Genomic DNA, 18,558 nt, shown 5'->3' with positions numbered 1-18,558 from the left:
GTATTAAAATTGAAATTGTTCAGTGACTAAAGTTAAGGCTTTGAACGTATTGGGGCATATTTTATTTCAACAGCAAAAAGTAGAACTGATTTTGAACTGTACAAGGTTATCTTCTCAGTTACTGTAAATTTTACAAGTTTGAGAATAAAATAATATTTAGAATGCTAGCTGTGCTGTTTATATTTCAAGATCATTAAAGCACTCTTGGCTTGTGTGGTCTTTAAAGATGGGTTTATCAAATCTTTATTTAACATTGGTAGGTATGTGTAATTCTCAGAAAAAAAATCTAGGGCTGCAAAACAAAGCGGGATAATTCCTTCTCTCATTCAACAATACAAGGTGTCACAGAAATCTCAGTGAAGTTTTAATTTTTAAAACTCCAGAATTATATATGTTATAAACTTAAACACCATTGAGAAATTCAGTTACTTGAATTTCTTTTATACTTATTTATTTTTGTGAGTTTTTTTTTCTTTTTTGAGACAGAGTCTCACTCTGTTCCCAAGCCGGAGTGCAGTGGTGTGATCTCTGCTCATTGCAACCCTCCGCCTCCTGGGTTCAAGCAATTCTCCTGCCTCAGCCTCTCCCTAGTAACTGGGATTACAGATGTGCACCACCGCACCTGCCTAATTTTTGTATTTTTAGTAGAGATGGGGTTTCACCATGTTGGCTGGACTGGTCTTGAACTCCTGGCCTCATGTGATCCTCCTGCCTTGGCCTCTCAAAGTGCTGGGATTATAGGCGTGAGCCACTGCACCCAGCTGTGAATTTTGAATGATACGCTTTTTTTTTTGGTGTCTGTGTGTGATGGAGTCTTGCTCTGTCATGCTGGCTGGAGTGCAGTGGCGCAGTCTTGGCTTACTGCAACCTCCACCTCCAGATTCAAACGATTCTCCTGCCTCAGCCTCCTAAGTAGCCAGGATTACAGGCGCATGCTACCTTGCCCGGCTCATTTTTGTATTTTTAGTAGAGATGGGGTTTCACCATGCTGACCACGCTGGTCTCAAACTCCTGACCTCAGGCATTCCACCCGCCTCGGTGAATAATGCATTTTTAATTTTAGTTTTTTACTTCAGTACTGCTGAAGATGTCAAATACTGACTGAAGGAAAAAATTAAATTAAAAATGTATTATTCAAAATTGCTTTGCTTGAACTTTTACTTGATTACAGGTCATTATTTAAATCACTTCGTGAAATTACCTACTTTGGAATTGTAGGCATGTACATAGACTATCCTTAAAAAAATTCAACACTCTCCACACTCACTATTATAATATTGTTACAGCTCTTGAGAAACTCAGGTTTGAAGCAAAGATGTCTTTGAGGTTTGGAGATTTCTGTGTCTGAAAACAACTGATCTTGTTTTAAGGAAAGAAATCTGACTAACTTTTAGCATGGTATAGGATAAATAGTATACTTTAATTGTTCGTAGTAATTACATAATGTGAAAAAATAAGTAAACTTTCAAAAATTAGCATATTTAATTTAGTGAGTTTTTTTTCCCAGTAGCTTCACTTTGTCTCATACTGTTTTTTTTTTTTTTTTCAACTCACACAGCAAATCAAGTTTATTATAAATTCAAGGAAGGGTTTGGTTAAGCACAATAGCCTATAAGCTCCTTGCTATTTAGATAACATCAAGACTCAGGCATGCACTGTGGAATTGGAACTTCGGTGAGCCAACTAGCTAGGATTTATTCAAATAATAGGAGCTCTACGAGTGACAGATGGCAGAAGGGCACATCTTCTGAAAACTTACTAAAAATTGGTGAATTACAAAATTCTGAATTTTAATACCTTAATCATTTTGAAAGCAGTTCAGACAGAACCGAAACAGAAATATTTGGCATAAAATTCCAAATTTTTATGCTTAGTTTTATTTTTATTATTAAAAGCCAGCTTTTGAAAGCTGTGCAAATATCAGGAATTGGGAAGAATGATGATATAGTGCTATTGGTAAGAAAAATTTCTTCAATTTGTTTTCTCTGATATCGAATTTGACTTGGTTAAAAAACGTGTGCTCCAGCAGTCCGGAAAAGTTATACTTCTGTAAGTAATGGGTTTATCAATTTGGTATTAATGCTTCAAATGTCTGATTAGATATATAGTAGAATTGTATTTAATATGTATTTTTATCTTGATAAGCAGTGTATTTTAAATATGTTTATGTGGTTTTTTATCCTCTCAGTCATTGAAATAATCAGGGCTTTTACTTATGTACATTTAAAATTTAAATATGTTTTTAACATACATATGTTCTAAATGTAAGAGCTGTTGGAGTTGTCACATTGGAGTTGACTAAAAGTTTATGTGAAAAGTGAATTCTTGGGTAATTTCCTTTGAGGTGTATAATATATTCAAAGTGAATAATTAATTGGAGGTTTTTAGAGCAACTTTTTATTTGAATTGTTTATTTTTAGCACTTTGGTAAAATTTGCTAAGACTTAATTTGCTTTAAAAAACAACTACATTTTAGAGAAATTACACTCATAAAAAGAGGAATGGTGTAATATGGTTAAAAAATTGTATTTTGAAAAGTATGAAAATAGATTGCTATAGGCAGTGAACTACCTATAATAAGCTCATTTAAAAATAATTAATTGGAAGAGTTCTTTGTGTGGTCTAACTGTAGAAGATGAAGTGAAAAATATTATTATGCTGAACTAAGGTGAATGAACTCCTTCTATAGATACTTGGAGAAAAAGTTTTAAATAGTTAAAAGTACATGGGCTTAATGAAAACATTGGATTTTAATGGCAGTTCCTTTCTAAAGTTATAAAACATGCTTATTCATGTATTTATACATACATTCTACATTGAAAAATTTGGATTTACAGGAGTGGGAAGTCTATAGGTTTGTGGGAAATTGATAAAAGACAAGGGTGAAGAAGAGTAAGATTCAAAAACCAACAGAGGTTTGGTGAATTGAGTTCATGGATAATACCTGGCACATAGTAGATTGAGTCAGTGGACTTTTGAGTCAGTGCCCTAGAGGCAGAGTCCTTAATATTCGTGGCCCTCTGTGCCAGAAATAAATGTCTTCTGAAAGTTTTCTTCTATCTAAAAGCTTCAGATGGGTGGGAATTAATTTTTAAATTTTTTATTTTTAAGCGATGGAGTCTCACTGTTCTGCCCAGGCTGGACTCAAACTTTTGGGCTCAAGTGGTTCTCTCATTTCAGCCTCCTGAGTAGCTGAGACTATAGGCATGCACCACTGCACCCAGCTGTTTAATTTTTAATTTTTTGAAAACCTTTTCTATTATCAACAATTTCTACACATTAAAAAGTAGAAAGACTAGTATAATGGACTCTCATGTATCCATTCACTCAGCTTTTAACTTTGCTTTAGCAGTTATCAAACTCATGGCCATCCCCTGGTCAATAAAGATGGGTTTTTTAATTTAAAAAATTTTAATTTTGAAGTAACTTTAAACCTACAAAAAAGTTGGTGTATCAGTGTCAAGTTGCTTATTAAGTTCCTTGATTAGTCTTCTGATACTTGCAGAATCTTTTGTGGTATATCTGCTTATTACTGATACTGGTAATTTGCATCTCTCCTCCCCGTTTTCTTTCATTTTGATGAGTCGAGGTAGCAGTTAACAATTTTATGGATTTCAAAGAACCAGCCTTTTTGGTTTCAGTGACGTTTCCTCTTTCTGTTTTTTTATTTCATTGATTTTTTTCTCTGAATTTTATTTCCCTATAGCGGTTACTCTGGGAGTAATTTGCTATTCTTTCTCTGCTTTTCTTAAGGTGGAAGCTGAGGTCATGACCTTTCTTCTCTCAGATACTGGAATTTAGTGCTATAAATTTTTTTCTAAGTACTGTTTTAGTGGCATGTTACACATTTCAATATGTCATTTTTATTCAGTTCAGAATACTTTGTATTTTCCACTTTGACGACTTTGACCCATTGGTGTTTTAAAAGTTTATAATTTTTTTTTTTTTGAGGTGGAGCCTCACTGTGTTGCCTAGGCTGGAGTGCAGTTGCGCGATCTTGGCTCACTGTAGCTTCCGCCTCTGGGATTCAAGCGATTCTCCTGCCTCACCCTCCTGAGTAGCTGGGACTACAGGCATGCACCACCACCCCTGGCTAATTTGTGTGTGTGTGTGTGTGTTTTTAGTAGAGATGGGGTTTCACCATGTTGGCCAGGCTGGTCTTGAACTTTTGGCCTCAGGTGATCTGCCCGCACCAGCCTCCCAAAGAGCTGGGATTACAAACGTGAGCCTGCGCCTAGATTTATTTACTTGAAAACAGTTGTATTATTTCAGGTCTTATGTTTAAGCTTTGTTAGGCAGTACCAGAGCAGTTTTTGTTTGAGGCAAATTTTATCCCACTAACTAAAGCAAAAACCCGAATACCCTTCCTGATTCCTTGTGGCTAATGGGGTTTTCCACTGTGGTTGGTAAAAATGGGTACGATTCCCAGCCTTTTGTGAGCCCTGGTGGTTTAATTCCCTTAATCATTTTGGGTGGTTCTTTCCCTGGCCTTCGGTAGTTTCTTCACACACAAGTGCTGAGCGGTACGCAGCTGAAGGCTTGAGGGAGTCCATCTTGCAGGTCAGTCGTGTTCTTAGTGGGTCAGACTCTCTTCTGGTGATCTGACCAGCAAACCTCATTGCTTTGGTGCTTCCCCAGACTTCCAGTTTCATCTCCCAAACTCAGGGAAACTGCTGGGCTCCCTCTGAGTTCCCTGTCCTCCCTTTTTTTGTGACCTGTAAAGTGTTTTCCGTCAGTAAACTGGGACAGTTGTAGGGCTTACCTAGTTTGTTTTTTTAATCTCTCAATTATCAGTTTTCTTCATTGCCTGATGTCCAGTTCCTTGAAAACCATTATGTATTTTGTTGTTGCTTTAGGGCAGAAGGGCAAATATGATCCCTTTTGTCTCAACTTGGTTGGAAGCAGAAGTCTCCATATGAGAATGTGAAGTAATCCTTCCCTGAGGAAGCATATTTTAGGTGGTGGTGATTGGAACTGGAGATCAGAATTGGTTATCAAAGATGACCCCATGGGGTGTGGTGGCTCATTCCTGCAGTCTCAGCATTTTGGGAGGCTGAGGTGGGAGGATTGCCTGAGCCCAGGAGTTCTAAACCAGCCTGGGCAACATAGTGAGACCCTGTCTCTATTTAAAGAAAACTAACAAACCCAAACCAAAACAGACCCCGGTGACTACTGAGTGATGACTACAAGGTTCATTTTTGAGCCCTTAAGGAAGAATCACAGGCTAAAGGTTAAGAACCTCAGACTAGTATTCTTTAGCAGGGACAGTGTCAGAGCAAAAGGTCTTTGGTTTATCCTTTGATAGTAGGCCTGTACGGTGTTATTACTTTACACATTCAGGTGATGATAGCCGATCTTCTCTACAGGGAAAGAGGTTGGGCTTATTCTCACCATAGTCTATAGTAGCAGGCACAGCCCTTGAAAATAACTGCCACCCAAAAGTGCTTTGATTTTATGGAACATTATTATGGTGGAATAACTCTGGTAATATGCTCTAGGAGCATTACACTGCCCTAGGTGGAGAAGATCTTGTTACCATGCCCAAAAGGTTTTGTATGGTCATACGGCTTGTTTAGAGGAAGTCGGACCCGATAGTGTGTAAGGTTTCTCCTTTTCCACAATGGCACTGAGTTCAGTATCTTACTGGTTATTTATTTTTGCACCAATGTTTATGTATTCACATATTTGATAAGAATGTCGTAGTTAGGAGTGAAATTATTAAAACGACGTAAGTAACTGTACAGACAGACCCCTCTCTTTTTTGAGATGGAGTCTTTCTCTGTCGCCCAGGCTGGAGTGCAGTGAGGTGATCTCAGCTTACTACAACCTCTGCCTCCTGGGTTCAAGCAATTCTCTCACCTCAGCCTCCTGAGTAGCTGGGATTACAGGCACCCGCCATCATGCCCGGCTAATTTTTGTATTTTTGTAAAGATGGGGTTTTTCACCATGTTGGCCAGGCTGGTCTTGAACTCCTGACCTCAGGTGATCTGCCTGCCTTGGCCTCCCAGAGCGCTGGGATTACAGGCGTGAGCCACCACGCTCGGCAGATAGACCCCTCTTATTGGTTGCTTTATGATAGAACACCAAGAAGTTTCAACAATCTTTATGTATGGGATTACTTTAAAATTCTGCATTTGGTTTTTACTTGGCTGTTAATTTATATCATCTTAAAATAAATAGGTATTGTTACTTAGTGCACATTTTTTAAATCAGGTCATTTATTCAGTAAGCATTTTTGAGTGCCTAGCGTGTGTCAAGCCCGCTGTGCACTAGGTAGATGAGTAGAGGTATGGGATCTGAAACGAAGGCAGTAATAGTCCTACTGTGAGATCAGCCTCATGTAAAGCAGTGGTTATCACACTCGGGGGGCTGAAACCCACTTACCTTCTTGAAAATTTTTGTGGATGCTAAAGACCTTTTATTTATGTGGACTATAGCTATTGATACCATATATGAATTAAAACTGATATTTCAAATATTTATTACAAAAATAAAATTATATTTTAAGTAACATTTTTGGAAGATATTTTCTAAAAAAACAAAAAGTTAGAAAACTGGCATCGTTTTACATCTTGCAAATTTCTTTAGTGTGTAGCTGAATGTTTAATATTTGAAATACAAAAAAAAAAAAAAAAGGAAAAATATGTCAGTGGACTCAATGAATTTTTTCCCTGGACAAGTTTTGTAGGTAGTCAGGAACAATCAGAAGGTTGCCCAGTGGACTTGGAATCGAATGCTGGAGTCAGCTGAGTGCTCTCCAGTAGGAGTAAACCTGCCATAGCGATTGACTTTTGGCCAGGGATTGCCATTTATGTAATTGGTGCTTAGTAAATATTTATTGGATGATTAATAATCTCTGAGAAGTTTTTGGGTTGGTTTCATTGCTAGTGCCATAGCTCTTTACTATGCTACAGTGAATAATTTTGAGTTGTGTGAAGTACTTTTAGCTCAAGATGGTTAAACTAGACTACTTCTGAATCTGTGGAATGAAAAAGGAAGACTCTGTTTGTAGTTCCTCTCAATATAAATTGTCCTGTATCACAGTAGTTGCTAGTCTAAATGAATTAATGAAATATGCCATGTTTTGTGGTAGTTAAGTAATACAGATTCAAGCACTGGTATCCCATTGAAAATGTCATTAGAACCAGCTAGCACTTTAGAAACTACTTAAGTGTCATCTAAAGTTTGATACATCCCATGAGCAAGTGATGAATACATCACTGCTTTGGAAGAATTCAAATTTAAACAAAATCTTATTAAATATTAAAAGAACACTTCGATGGTATAAAACAGTGGTCCCCAACCTTTTTGGCACCAGGGACTGGTTTCATGGAAGACAGTTACGGGTGGGGAGGGATGGTTTCGGGATGAAACTGTTCCGTCTCAGATCATCAGGCATTAGATTCTCATAAGGAGCACGCACCCTAGATCCCTTGCACAGGCAGTTCACAGTAGGGTTTGTGCTCCTATGAGAATCTAATGCCTCTGTTGATCTGATGGGAGGTAGAGCTGGGGCAGTAATGCTTGCTTGCCTGTCACTCACCTCCTACTGTGTGGCCCTGTTCCTAACAGGTCCGTGACCCAGGGGTTGGGGACCCCTTGTATAATAGACAGTTGATAGAATGAAGTTGTATCGTCTACCAAGATATAAAATAATTCACTAACATTTGTTCCCTTTCTTCCCTCAGTGATCTTCCATTGTTTTGAAGCACTAGACCTTTAAACCACTGTAGGTATGGACAAGGAAGAAAGGAAGATCATCAATCAGGGTCAAGAAGATGAAATGGTAACCAGCTGTTCTAATTTACTTGTGATGTATGAAGACTTTATCTCTGCAATTTATTATTTTAGGGACTAGAAAAAGGCAATTAACAACAGTGGCAGCAGCAGCTAACTCAATGGGCTTCTTTCTTCATCCTGTGCTTTTGAATTGGGATTGTGTAATATGTCTGTTAGTTGCTTTTAGTATAATTCTTTTTTTACTTGTGGTCTGTTAAAACTTAGAAGAAGTATGTTTTTGCATTTGGTGATTTAAGAGGTAACATTGGCTAATATAATCCTAAATAAAAGATTTAAATACAATCCCAAATAAAGATTTCTAATTTTGACTTACAAAAATTTTCTAAAATCAGCTTAATAAAAAAAGCCAACTTCAACTTCTCTACTTTTTGTTGGGGGGAGCCAGAAAGATGTCGGGTGAAGTATAAGATGCCTTGTTAAATGTAAAAGTCACATAATGAAGGGAGAAATTTTTAGTATAAATATGTCCAAATGTTGCATGGGACAGACAAAAAGATTATTATTTATTTGAAATTTAAATTTAAGTGGGCCTCCTGCATTTTCATTTATTAAATCTGGCAATGCTTGTTGGGGGGCTAACCTGAAACTATGAGACAGTTTGTCAGTGGATCAAATTGATTAGTCGCAGTGGTATTGGGACAATTAGTAAATCATTTGGGAAATAGTAGATTAAAATCTATTCGTCCAAATGTACTGTGATACTCTCGATTATATTGTGCAACAGAAATAACATGTTAGTGGAAAACTAGTGAAATCCTAAAACTGAGTTTAGTTAATAGTAATACAGCAGTGTTAATCTATTAATTCTTAACAAATGTACCAGGAAATGGTAAAACATTAGGGGAAAGTGCACAAAGGATGTACAGGAACTTCATAATATTTTTGCAACTTTTCTATAAATCTAAAATTTATTTCAAAATAAAATGTTTATTTAAAAAAAAAGCCCACCTCATAACAAGATAGATTCAAGAAGAATTAAAAAGATATGTAACAATGAAATTGCAAACATTCTAGGGAAGTATACTAAATATGAATTTACTATATCAGTGGGAAAGAACGTATTAGGCATAAATGAAATATAAAATCAAAGTGTAAATACCAACAAATTTACTTAAAATATAACTGACAGTAAACTGGTCAGAAACAAAATTTAAAGGTAAATTATGGATTGGAAAATATTTACAGTTTATGTGACAAGACAATAAATACCTATCTGGAAAACAAAGAACTTTGGAATGTGTTTCTCTGCCATATCATTTTATCATTTGATAATTAATCATGTGATCGCTGTGTCCATGCAGGAGATTTATGGTTACAATTTGAGTCGCTGGAAGCTTGCCATAGTTTCTTTAGGAGTGATTTGCTCTGGTGGGTTTCTCCTCCTCCTCCTCTATTGGATGCCTGAGTGGCGGGTGAAAGCGACCTGTGTCAGAGCTGCAATTAAAGACTGTGAAGTAGTGCTGCTGAGGACTACTGTAAGTTTATGTGTTTACTTGTAGCTGATTAAGGAGTAAAACAACGTCTTTGTGTATACTTTATTCAAAATAATAGATGAAGGGAACATGGCTGCCTGGATAAAATGAGGAATGCTAATTCTAGTATTTCTAGAGGATTTGTGTTTGAATTGACTATTATTATAGTGATTAGAGTTTAAAGGAATCTTAAAGATGATCAGATTCACCCCCTTCCTTTCATCTCTCTTGTTGCCCTGAGAGATTAGCTACTTGTCTGTTATGGTGCTGGTCCATTAGGACTGCAGTCCAGATCTCGGTCACTAGGCCAGCTGCCTGTCTGCTGTGTGATGCTGATGCATTTCAGCCTTTTTTTTTTTTTTTTTTAAAAACCCTAATTGGAAGCATTTTATAAGAGGTTTTAATATTTAGTCCAAATATAGAGGCTAATTAAGGAATTACTCATGATATTTTATGAAGTATTGATGTGCTTATCGGTAAAATATGTCATAAAAACCATGAGCAATGGAAAGCACCTTATGTTTGAATTTAAGCATCCTCATGAAATGGTTTAATATTTAGTGAGTAGGCGTGATGTTTCCTCAGTTAGAGATGAGGAAATAATGTCTTGTAAAGAATGGAAAATAAATGAAAATATAGGCAGTTTTATATAAAATTGACTCCTTATCGTTATCCCTTTCTGTCTTTAAGGATGAATTCAAAATGTGGTTTTGTGCAAAAATTCGCGTTCTTTCTTTGGAAACTTACCCAGTTTCAAGTCCAAAATCTATGTCTAATAAGCTTTCAAATGGCCATGCAGTTTGTTTAATTGAGAATCCCACTGAAGAAAATAGGCACAGGATCAGTAAATATTCACAGACTGAATCACAACAGGTATTGTGATCTTAATGTCAAAGTTTCTTTAAAAATCAGAATTGTTACATTTTATGCTATCATGTATATTCTATAATTTTGTGTTTGCAGTTAATGCTTGAGATAAATTTACATGCATATAAAATATTACATATTACTATATATAATCCTATATATAGCTGTTAATAGAAGTAACAGATTACATATCACAAGTGATGATATGCTTTTTGGTGTAACGTTTATTTGTGTTCCACAGATTCGTTATTTCACCCACCATAGTGTAAAATATTTCTGGAATGATACCATTCACAATTTTGATTTCTTAAAGTAAGTATCTTCCTTTTGTTTGGATTGTATTTTGAATATCCTGAAAACGTTCTAGGTAGAAAAGAGTCCATTCTAGTATTCATAAAATTGCTGAGGTTTTATTTTATAATTTCTATTCACGTATTAATTAACAACTCCCTGTTGCTGTTTGAAGGCTCATTAGCCATTTTAAAATAAGTCCCACTGCAGCTTGCACCATGGCAGAGTTTACATGAAACTTAGAGTCAGTATGATGCCAAAGTCTACTGAGTCTGAGTTCTTACCTGTTTCACCTCAAAGTGATTTTGAGTATACCTCATAGCCTGTGTCTCAACTTAGAGTATCTGAATCATTACCTGTTGGTTTACTGACACTTAAAGCCGGTGGTACTTGAGGAGTAGAGTAATAGGCAAAGAGAAATTTAATTTTACTATGTAGATAAAGAATGGGGCAAGCTGTAGTAATTCCTTTATTTTTAATCGAGGATTTAAGTTATATAAGTACACATTAAGATTCTATTTTTATTGCTCTTAAAATGATTATTATAAATACTCATTAATATCGTTGCTTTAGAGTGCCAAAGGAATTCTTAATTTTAGCGGTAAAAAGAAAATCATGTTATGAACATTTAAAATATTCATACCTGTAGGTTTCTATTGGAAGTAAAAAATAAAATACTCATACCTGGGTTTTTTACTCAGATACACTAATGAATTGGAACATTCTGGAATGGGCATGGGCATTTTTACATGCCTAGTTTTAAAAACCATTCCTGATTAAGAACTATTGCCTTAAAGAAAATCAGGCCGGGTGTGGTGTCTCATGCCTGTAATTCTAGCATTTTAAGAGGCCAAGGCGGGCGGATCACCTGAGGTGAGGAGTTCAAGACCAGCCTGGCCAACACGGTGAAACCCCATCCCTACTAAAAATACAAAAAAAATTAGCCTGGTGACGGATGGCTATAATCCCAAATACTCAGGAGATTGAGGCAAGAGAATCGCTCAAACCCAGGGAGCCGGAGGTTGCAGTGAGCTGATACCGTGCCACTCCGTTCCAGCCTGGGCCAAAGCGGGAAACTGCATCTCATAAAAACAAAGAAAATTGCCAATGGGCTGTCATTTTGTTTAAAAAAAAAATTTTTTTTTTTTTGACTTGGCACTGGCCCCTGCTGCCTTCTGGAGAAGTCATCAAATTCAGTGGGAAGAAATGTCAAACATATTTACTGTGTGTCTTTTGCCAGCCATAGAAACTTAAAAATTTAAACTTACTCCATTGATTGAAGTGAATTATGAAGCTTAGCTTTCCTATGTGGAAAGTGTGGAAAGGGATTGGAATTAAGTATATGTAAGACTTTCTTTGCTTTAGAGTTATAGCTGGTATCTCAGTTAAAATAAGCATAATTAAGGCGGGGGGTGGTGGCTCATGCCTGTAATCCCAGCACTTTGGGAGGCCAAGGTGGGCGGATCACCTGAGGTCAAGAGCTTGAGACCATTCTGGCCAACGTGGTGAAACCCCTTCTCTACTAAAATTACAAAAATTAGCTGGGCATGGTGGTGTGTGCCTGTACTCCTAACTACTCAGGAGGCTGAGGCAGGAGAATCGCTTGAACCCAGGAGGCGGAGGTTGCAGTGAGCCGAGATTGTGCCACTGCACTCCAGCCTGGCGACAGAGCAAAACTCCATCTCAAAAAAAAAAAAAAAAAAAAAAAAGCATAATTAAGATATTTTGGGAAAAAGTAGATGTGTTAGTTGAAGCCCACTTAGAATTATTACAGATTTTAGGCATTGTCTGTGACTCATAAATTCTGCACTTCAAACCAGGTATGCATTAGGGAAGGGTTTGGATTGATGCTTTTGTGGAGATGGAAGAAAATGAATAGAAATTCTTAATTTGACTCTAAAATTGAAAAGGAGAAACTATGTAGCTAAAAAGTAAAATGTTTTCATCTTTGGTTTAGAATTCTCAAGTTATACTTTATCTTAAAATTTTAAAGTTTAATTTTAGTTATTACAGCTTTGGCACAGTCTTAAGGATAATGATATTATTATATACATTTGAGTATTTAGAGCCATCTCATCTATCCTGCAATAAATATATTGAATAGCTTCGAAGTTGGGTTTGAGACTTAGATTTGTCATTGTTTATCTTAAGAATTTGAGATTTAAAAATTCTCATTTGTTATCTCAATTTTTGTTAAGGGTTTCTAAGGATTTGTAAGGAAGTCACACCTTTATAAAATCAGGCATATAGAAAAATGAGGCGTTAAGAAATTTGGATATTTTAAACTTTGTTTAAAGTAAAAACTTTGGATTTATTTAGGGGACTGGATGAAGGTGTTTCTTGTACGTCAATTTATGAAAAGCATAGTGCAGGACTGACAAAGGGGATGCATGCCTACAGGTAATTTTTATCCAACTAAAGTTAGATCTTCTCAAAATTCCTAAAAGCAGTAGTATACATAGTCAACCCTTTACCATATAGTTGTACATATTAACAGATACTTAAATATTACAGACATAGTAGTTGAGAATTTATTGATGTTTTATTTGGGTAAGACTGTCTTAGTTTAAGAATTATAAAAATGTGCAAGCTGATATTTTGAAGTTGGTATCCCTGAAATTATACCATATTTCATCAGTTCCCAGGTGCACGTTTTTCCACCTTTTAACGTCTCTGAGATTGGGATGTGTCATAGAGTTGGTGAAGTGTCGTTCTTGATAGCATTTTTATCTTTCTTGATCATATAATAATGGTATGCCTTACAATTGATAGCACCTTAGATTTTCTGAAATACAAGCATGAGTTCAAATTCACCGTAATGAAAGATTGTAAATTGGGAGACATAATCTCCTTCATTGTGTTATTCCTTGTTAAATCATAAAAATACACCAGTGTATTGCATATGTTAAAGATAAATGCCACTTTGAAATTCAATAAGAAATTTTCTTATAGTTCTGTAACATGTTCTTTCAAAGGGGTAGAACATAAAATTCACTCATTTAGACTTACATTTCATAAAAGTCTAGAATTACTCTATCATATAGAAAATACTATTGTAACATAAGGAATTAAGTGGAAACATTTAAACTTTAAAAGCATTTTCTTTTAAAGTCAAATGTACAATGTTTTGAACTAAACACTGTTAGTGCAATATTAAAAAAAAATAAGATCCCTCAAATTTATTTGGCTTCTTGCAAAAAATAATTGTAATTCAAAATTGTTAAGATCTAGTGTGTTCAAGGATGCAAAAGAGAACCTTTTGCTCACATGGTATTATAGACTAGTGGGAAAGATACTTGTCACACATAAAGATGTGAGACAAAATGAAGTTAAGTGCTACCAGTATAGGTATCTACTATTGACTTCTTTGTTTTAAATTCTGTAGGTAGAGAGGTTGAATTATAGAAGACAGGTGTTTGGAGACATGAATAAGAACAGTCTGTGGTTTAAGCCTTACCTAATACAATGCCTTTCGTAAATTATACTATTATGATATAATGTAATACTATTAATGTATTTTCCTGTTATAGAAAACTGCTTTATGGAGTAAATGAAATTGCTGTAAAAGTGCCTTCTGTTTTTAAGCTTCTAATTAAAGAGGTAAGACTATTGATTGTATATAACTTAACAGTCATGATCAATGGATGTGTCAATTTGGAATGAGTCGTGATTAAAATAGTCTTGGTTTTCTTTTTCCTAACCTCTTTTTGCATATTTTTACTTGGAAGGTAAAGACGGAAGACATTTACTCTGGTAGAGAAAGAATCTGGGGCATGTATTCTTAAAATTTTGTCTAGTTTTGCTTTTATTACCTGTTGAATGTCTAGCAGAGTTAGGCTCACCAATCTTCATTCTGGTTTTTGGCTAAAGCTCAAGAATTAGTTGTATTAGGTGAACACTTTTAGGAGCAGAAGTAAGATTGGTTTTCATCAGTTCCTGGGAGTGGCCATGTAATGTTGCTTATGAGCATAGCACAGTGTAGTGATTAGGAATTGGAAGACCTGATTTTAACGTAGTTCCATCAGTAACTAGCTCTGATCTTTAGTACATTCTCTCTGTTGCTCCTTTACCTATAAACTTGGAATAAGTTTTTTCCAATTATCTCATTTGGTTTTGAGGTAAAATGAGACTATATATGAAAGTGCTTTGAAAAGTACAGAAGCATCAATTTGAAGACATTGGGTGGGGGGTGTTTAATGAAATTGATAAAATACCATGACATTTGGGTGGATGAAGTTCATTGCCAAGGTCTCCCTTTATCTCTTTTTCATTCAGGATTTAATACTTAGTTATTATCTTAGAGAAAGCAAAGTAACATAACCCATTAACTCGTATTTGTCTTTCCTTTGGCCTCCAGTTAACTTTTGATATATAAGTAAATTTGTTGTGAGTTTATAGTAAGCAAACATTTTTCAATTTCGTTAAAAGTTTTGTATTCTATTAGCCCAGAGCACAGTAATTGGAAATAAATGTACTTTATTGCCAAAGCAGATTGCAGAACGGCTAAAATCATACACTTACTAGCCTTTTCTAGCTGAATCTATATTTGAATGGTATGAATCTAAATGGATGCCAGTAATTTAAATTAACCTTATTTAGCCAAATTCTAGTAGTTTAATGATAATAAGAGTATGATGGCATATTGCCCTACCTTTTTTTTTTTTTTGAGACGGAGTCCCGCTCTGTCTCCCAGGCTGCAGTGGCGCGATCTCGGCTCACTGCAAGCTCTGCCTCCCGGGTTCAAGCCATTCTCCTGCTTCGGCCTCCTGAGTAGCTGGGACTACAGGTGCCTGCCACCATGCCCAGCTAACTTTTTTGTATTTTTTAGTAGAGACAGGGTTTCACCGTGTTAGCCAGGATGTTTTGATCTCCTGACCTCATGATCCGCCCGCCTTGGCCTCCCAAAGTGCTGGGATTACAGGCGTGAGCCACCGCGCCCGGCCTGCCTTACTTTTTAGGGAAGTACATTTTGCCGTAGAATACTATGGAGCTTATCTTGTACATATTTGTATCTTTTTGGTTGTCAAATGAAAAGGTGGACAATCTGTATGGTCATTAATACCTCATTCAGTTTGACTTTAAAATCTTGTTTTTTAGGTTCTCAACCCATTTTACATTTTCCAGCTGTTCAGTGTTATACTGTGGAGCACTGATGAATACTATTACTATGCTCTAGCTATTGTGGTTATGTCCATAGTATCAATCGTAAGCTCACTATATTCCATTAGAAAGGTAAGTTCAAATTTATTATGGGTTTCACAACTGTATTTGTATTTTGTAGTAACATCTAACGTGTGTAGAATAGTACTCAGCACAAAGTAAATTCTCAATGCAGTCATTATTTTAGTTGCATGAATATATGCTCCTTCTCCCCTCCCTTTTTTGTTTGTTTTGCTGGTTGGGAGGTTGGGGATGGCAGGTGCTTTTTAGAGTCAAGACTCTACCACTTGACTGTCTAGAGGCCATAGGGATCTGTAGTTGCTGATCACAGACTGGAATACTGGAAGGTACTGTTTTCAGGGCTATCCTGTTAAAGTGCTTCTTGTTTTGTCTTGAACTAAAACAATGAATACTCTGAATTTCTGACTCGACATCTTATAAAGATGGAGTGATATGCATTTATTGAATTAACTTATTTTTTTAGCACTCTGGCTTTTTTCCTGAGGAGTGGGTTCATATTGGCTAGTTTCTAACTTCTTTTTCCTCTTTCAGCAATATGTTATGTTGCATGACATGGTGGCAACTCATAGTACCGTAAGAGTTTCAGTTTGTAGAGTAAATGAAGGTAAGTAATTGAATGTTGGAAGAATAAATCAAAAAAGATACCTGTTAGGCATAATGTGTGAAGTAAGCCCAAAGTGTAATACATATACATTCTTTGATTGATTGATTGATTGAGTCAGTGTCTCTGTCACTTAGGCTGGAATGCAAAGGCACAATCTCAGCTTACTGCAGCCTTGACCTCCCAGACTCAAGTAATCCTCCCACTTTAGGCTCCCGAGTAGCTGGGACTACAGGTGCATGCCACCATGCCCAGCTAATTTTTGTATTTTTTTTTTTTTTTTTTTTAGAGACAGGGTTTTGCCATGTTGCCCAGTCTGGTCTCAGACTTCTGGGCTGAAGTGATCTGCCCACCTGGGCCTCCCAAAGTGTTGGGATTACAGGTTTGAGCCACTGCACTGTGCACCCGGCCTTTTTTTTTTTTTTTTTTTTTTTTTTTTTTAAAGTCGATGTGGTCTCACTGTTGCACAGGCCTGAGTGCAGTGGCTCAACTTACCCACCTGTCTCAGCCTCCCAAGTAGGTGGGACTACAGGCTTGTGCCACCATTCCTGGCTAATTTTTTTTCTTTTTTTGAAGAGGCGAGGTCTCACTGTGTTACCCATGCTGGTCTTGAATTCCTGGGCTCAAGAGATCCTCCTGCCTCAGTCTCCCACAGTCTTGAGATTACAGGCTTGAGCCACTCTGCCTCGCACATACATTCATTTTTTTAAGAACTAAAAGTATACATTTCAGTTCCTGAGTTTGTATCAAATTCATTTATTTATATAAAATTGTATTTTTCTTCTATGCAGCAGGCACTATGCTAGGCTCTGGGGATTCGGTGTAGAGATAACACTAGTAGCAGTAACAATACGGTGTGACAAATGCTATGATAAGGAGAAGTCACAGCCAACTTATGTATTAGGGGAGCTCATTTACTGTAGGTATCAGGGATGACTTCTTTGATTAAGTGCTTGTAAGTGGTGACTGTTTGAATTAGCCAAATGAGAGGTAGGTGAGAAGTTGATAAAGGGAGGCTGAGAGAAGGAGAGAAGAGGGTTCTAAATACCCAAAGGCCTAGAAATTAGAGATTGTGTGGACATTATAAGAACTGAAAGAAGAAATTTAGTATGACAAATGCAGCAACTATAAATGATGGATAGCTCTCTGAAGCATGTTAGGAATTTGGGCTCAGTCCAAAAGACAGTGGAAAGCCATTGAAGGCTATTATTATTAATTTATTTTATTTTATTTTATTTTTTCGATAGAGTCTCCTTCCCAGGCTGGAGTGCAGTGGCAATCTTGGCTCACTGCAACCTCCGCCTCCCAGGTTCAAGGAATTCTTGTGCCTCAGCCTCCTGAGTAGCCGGGATTAGAGGCATGTGCCACCACGCCCAGCCAGTTTTTTGTATTTTTAGTAGAAACAGGGTGTTACCATGTTGGCCAGGCTGGTCTCTAACTCTGGGTCTGAAGTGATCCACCCGCCTTGGCCTTCCAAAGTGCTGGGATTACAGGCGTACGCACCATCACACCCAGCTAATTTTTGTGTTTTTAGTAGAAACAGTGTCAACCTTGTTGGCCAGGCTGGTCTGGTACTCCTGGCCTCAAGTGATCTGCCCGCCTTGGCCTCCCAGAGTGCTGGGATTACAGGCATGAGCCACCATGCATAGCCACCATTGAAGGGTTTTAAGCAGAGGAGTGATAAAATACTTGCCCTTTGGAAAAAAATCATTCTGGCGTCCACATTCAGACTGGTTTAGAGGAGAGTAATACTGAAGGCATGCCCCCCCGAATCAAGGTAGCAATTGCGGAGATGAAAAGAAATGAGTTCAAAAGATACTTAAATGTGACCATTGAACAGGATTTGACTCATTGGATATGAGGCCATGGAGCAGTGTCTGGCTAGGTGGATGGATGTTGGTGCTGTTTAGTTAAATAGGAAACTCTGGAAGAGAAGCAGGCTTGCAAGAAGGGTAATATTTTGGACATGTAACTTGTCTGGCAAGATGTTGAAGAGGTAAAGGAGGCAGCACAGCATCATGGGCCTTGGAGGCAGAAGCCGCTTTGATTTACTCAGAACACCAAATCAGTCTCCATTTTCTTGACTCAGGCTACACCCAAGAGATTGCTTCCTTCCCTTTGCTTCCTGGCCACTTGCTACTCTGGCTGGGAAGATCTGCCTCCCTTAGCTGAAGTCTAAGATGTGTAGCTTACTGATGCCTCTCCTCTTCTTGTTCTGCTGTTGCTGAAGATAATGGGGATGCCAGGGCAGACATACCATTCAACTTGAATCTTCCTTACCCACTTTGTATAGTCTTACATATCATTGATAGCTTGTTTTCTGGTACGCCTAAAAGGAGTAGAACT

General features: G+C 37.0%; 1 protein-coding gene across 12 annotated transcripts in view; it reads left to right on the top strand.

Annotated features, from left to right (window-relative positions):
- The window catches only part of ATP13A3 (ATPase 13A3), an 83,128-nt gene that overhangs the window by 16,793 nt on the left and 47,777 nt on the right, over positions 1–18,558 (top strand). For 8 of the 12 annotated variants that reach the window (XR_010155900.1, XR_010155899.1, XM_016942523.4 and 5 more), the window contains 8 exons: positions 7,689–7,786; positions 9,102–9,275; positions 9,963–10,145; positions 10,381–10,451; positions 12,750–12,830; positions 13,961–14,030; positions 15,528–15,662; positions 16,143–16,215. Coding sequence is in view for 10 of the 12 variants with exons in the window: in XM_016942523.4 (XP_016798012.1) it covers positions 7,736–7,786; positions 9,102–9,275; positions 9,963–10,145; positions 10,381–10,451; positions 12,750–12,830; positions 13,961–14,030; positions 15,528–15,662; positions 16,143–16,215 (838 nt within the window). In the remaining 2 variants the exon portion in view is untranslated. Of the gene's footprint in view, positions 1–1,547; positions 2,050–7,688; positions 7,787–9,101; positions 9,276–9,962; positions 10,146–10,380; positions 10,452–12,749; positions 12,831–13,960; positions 14,031–15,527; positions 15,663–16,142; positions 16,216–18,558 lie in introns of those variants that run through there. The other 4 variants (XM_063807440.1, XM_016942522.4, XM_016942524.4 and 1 more) reach the window with 3 other exon arrangements.

Source organism: Pan troglodytes, chromosome 2 (assembly GCF_028858775.2).
Source record: "Pan troglodytes isolate AG18354 chromosome 2, NHGRI_mPanTro3-v2.0_pri, whole genome shotgun sequence".
NCBI lineage: Eukaryota > Metazoa > Chordata > Mammalia > Primates > Hominidae > Pan > Pan troglodytes.
The sequence above is the reverse complement of the archived record's forward strand: the minus strand, read 5'-3'. Positions and strand labels throughout refer to the sequence as shown.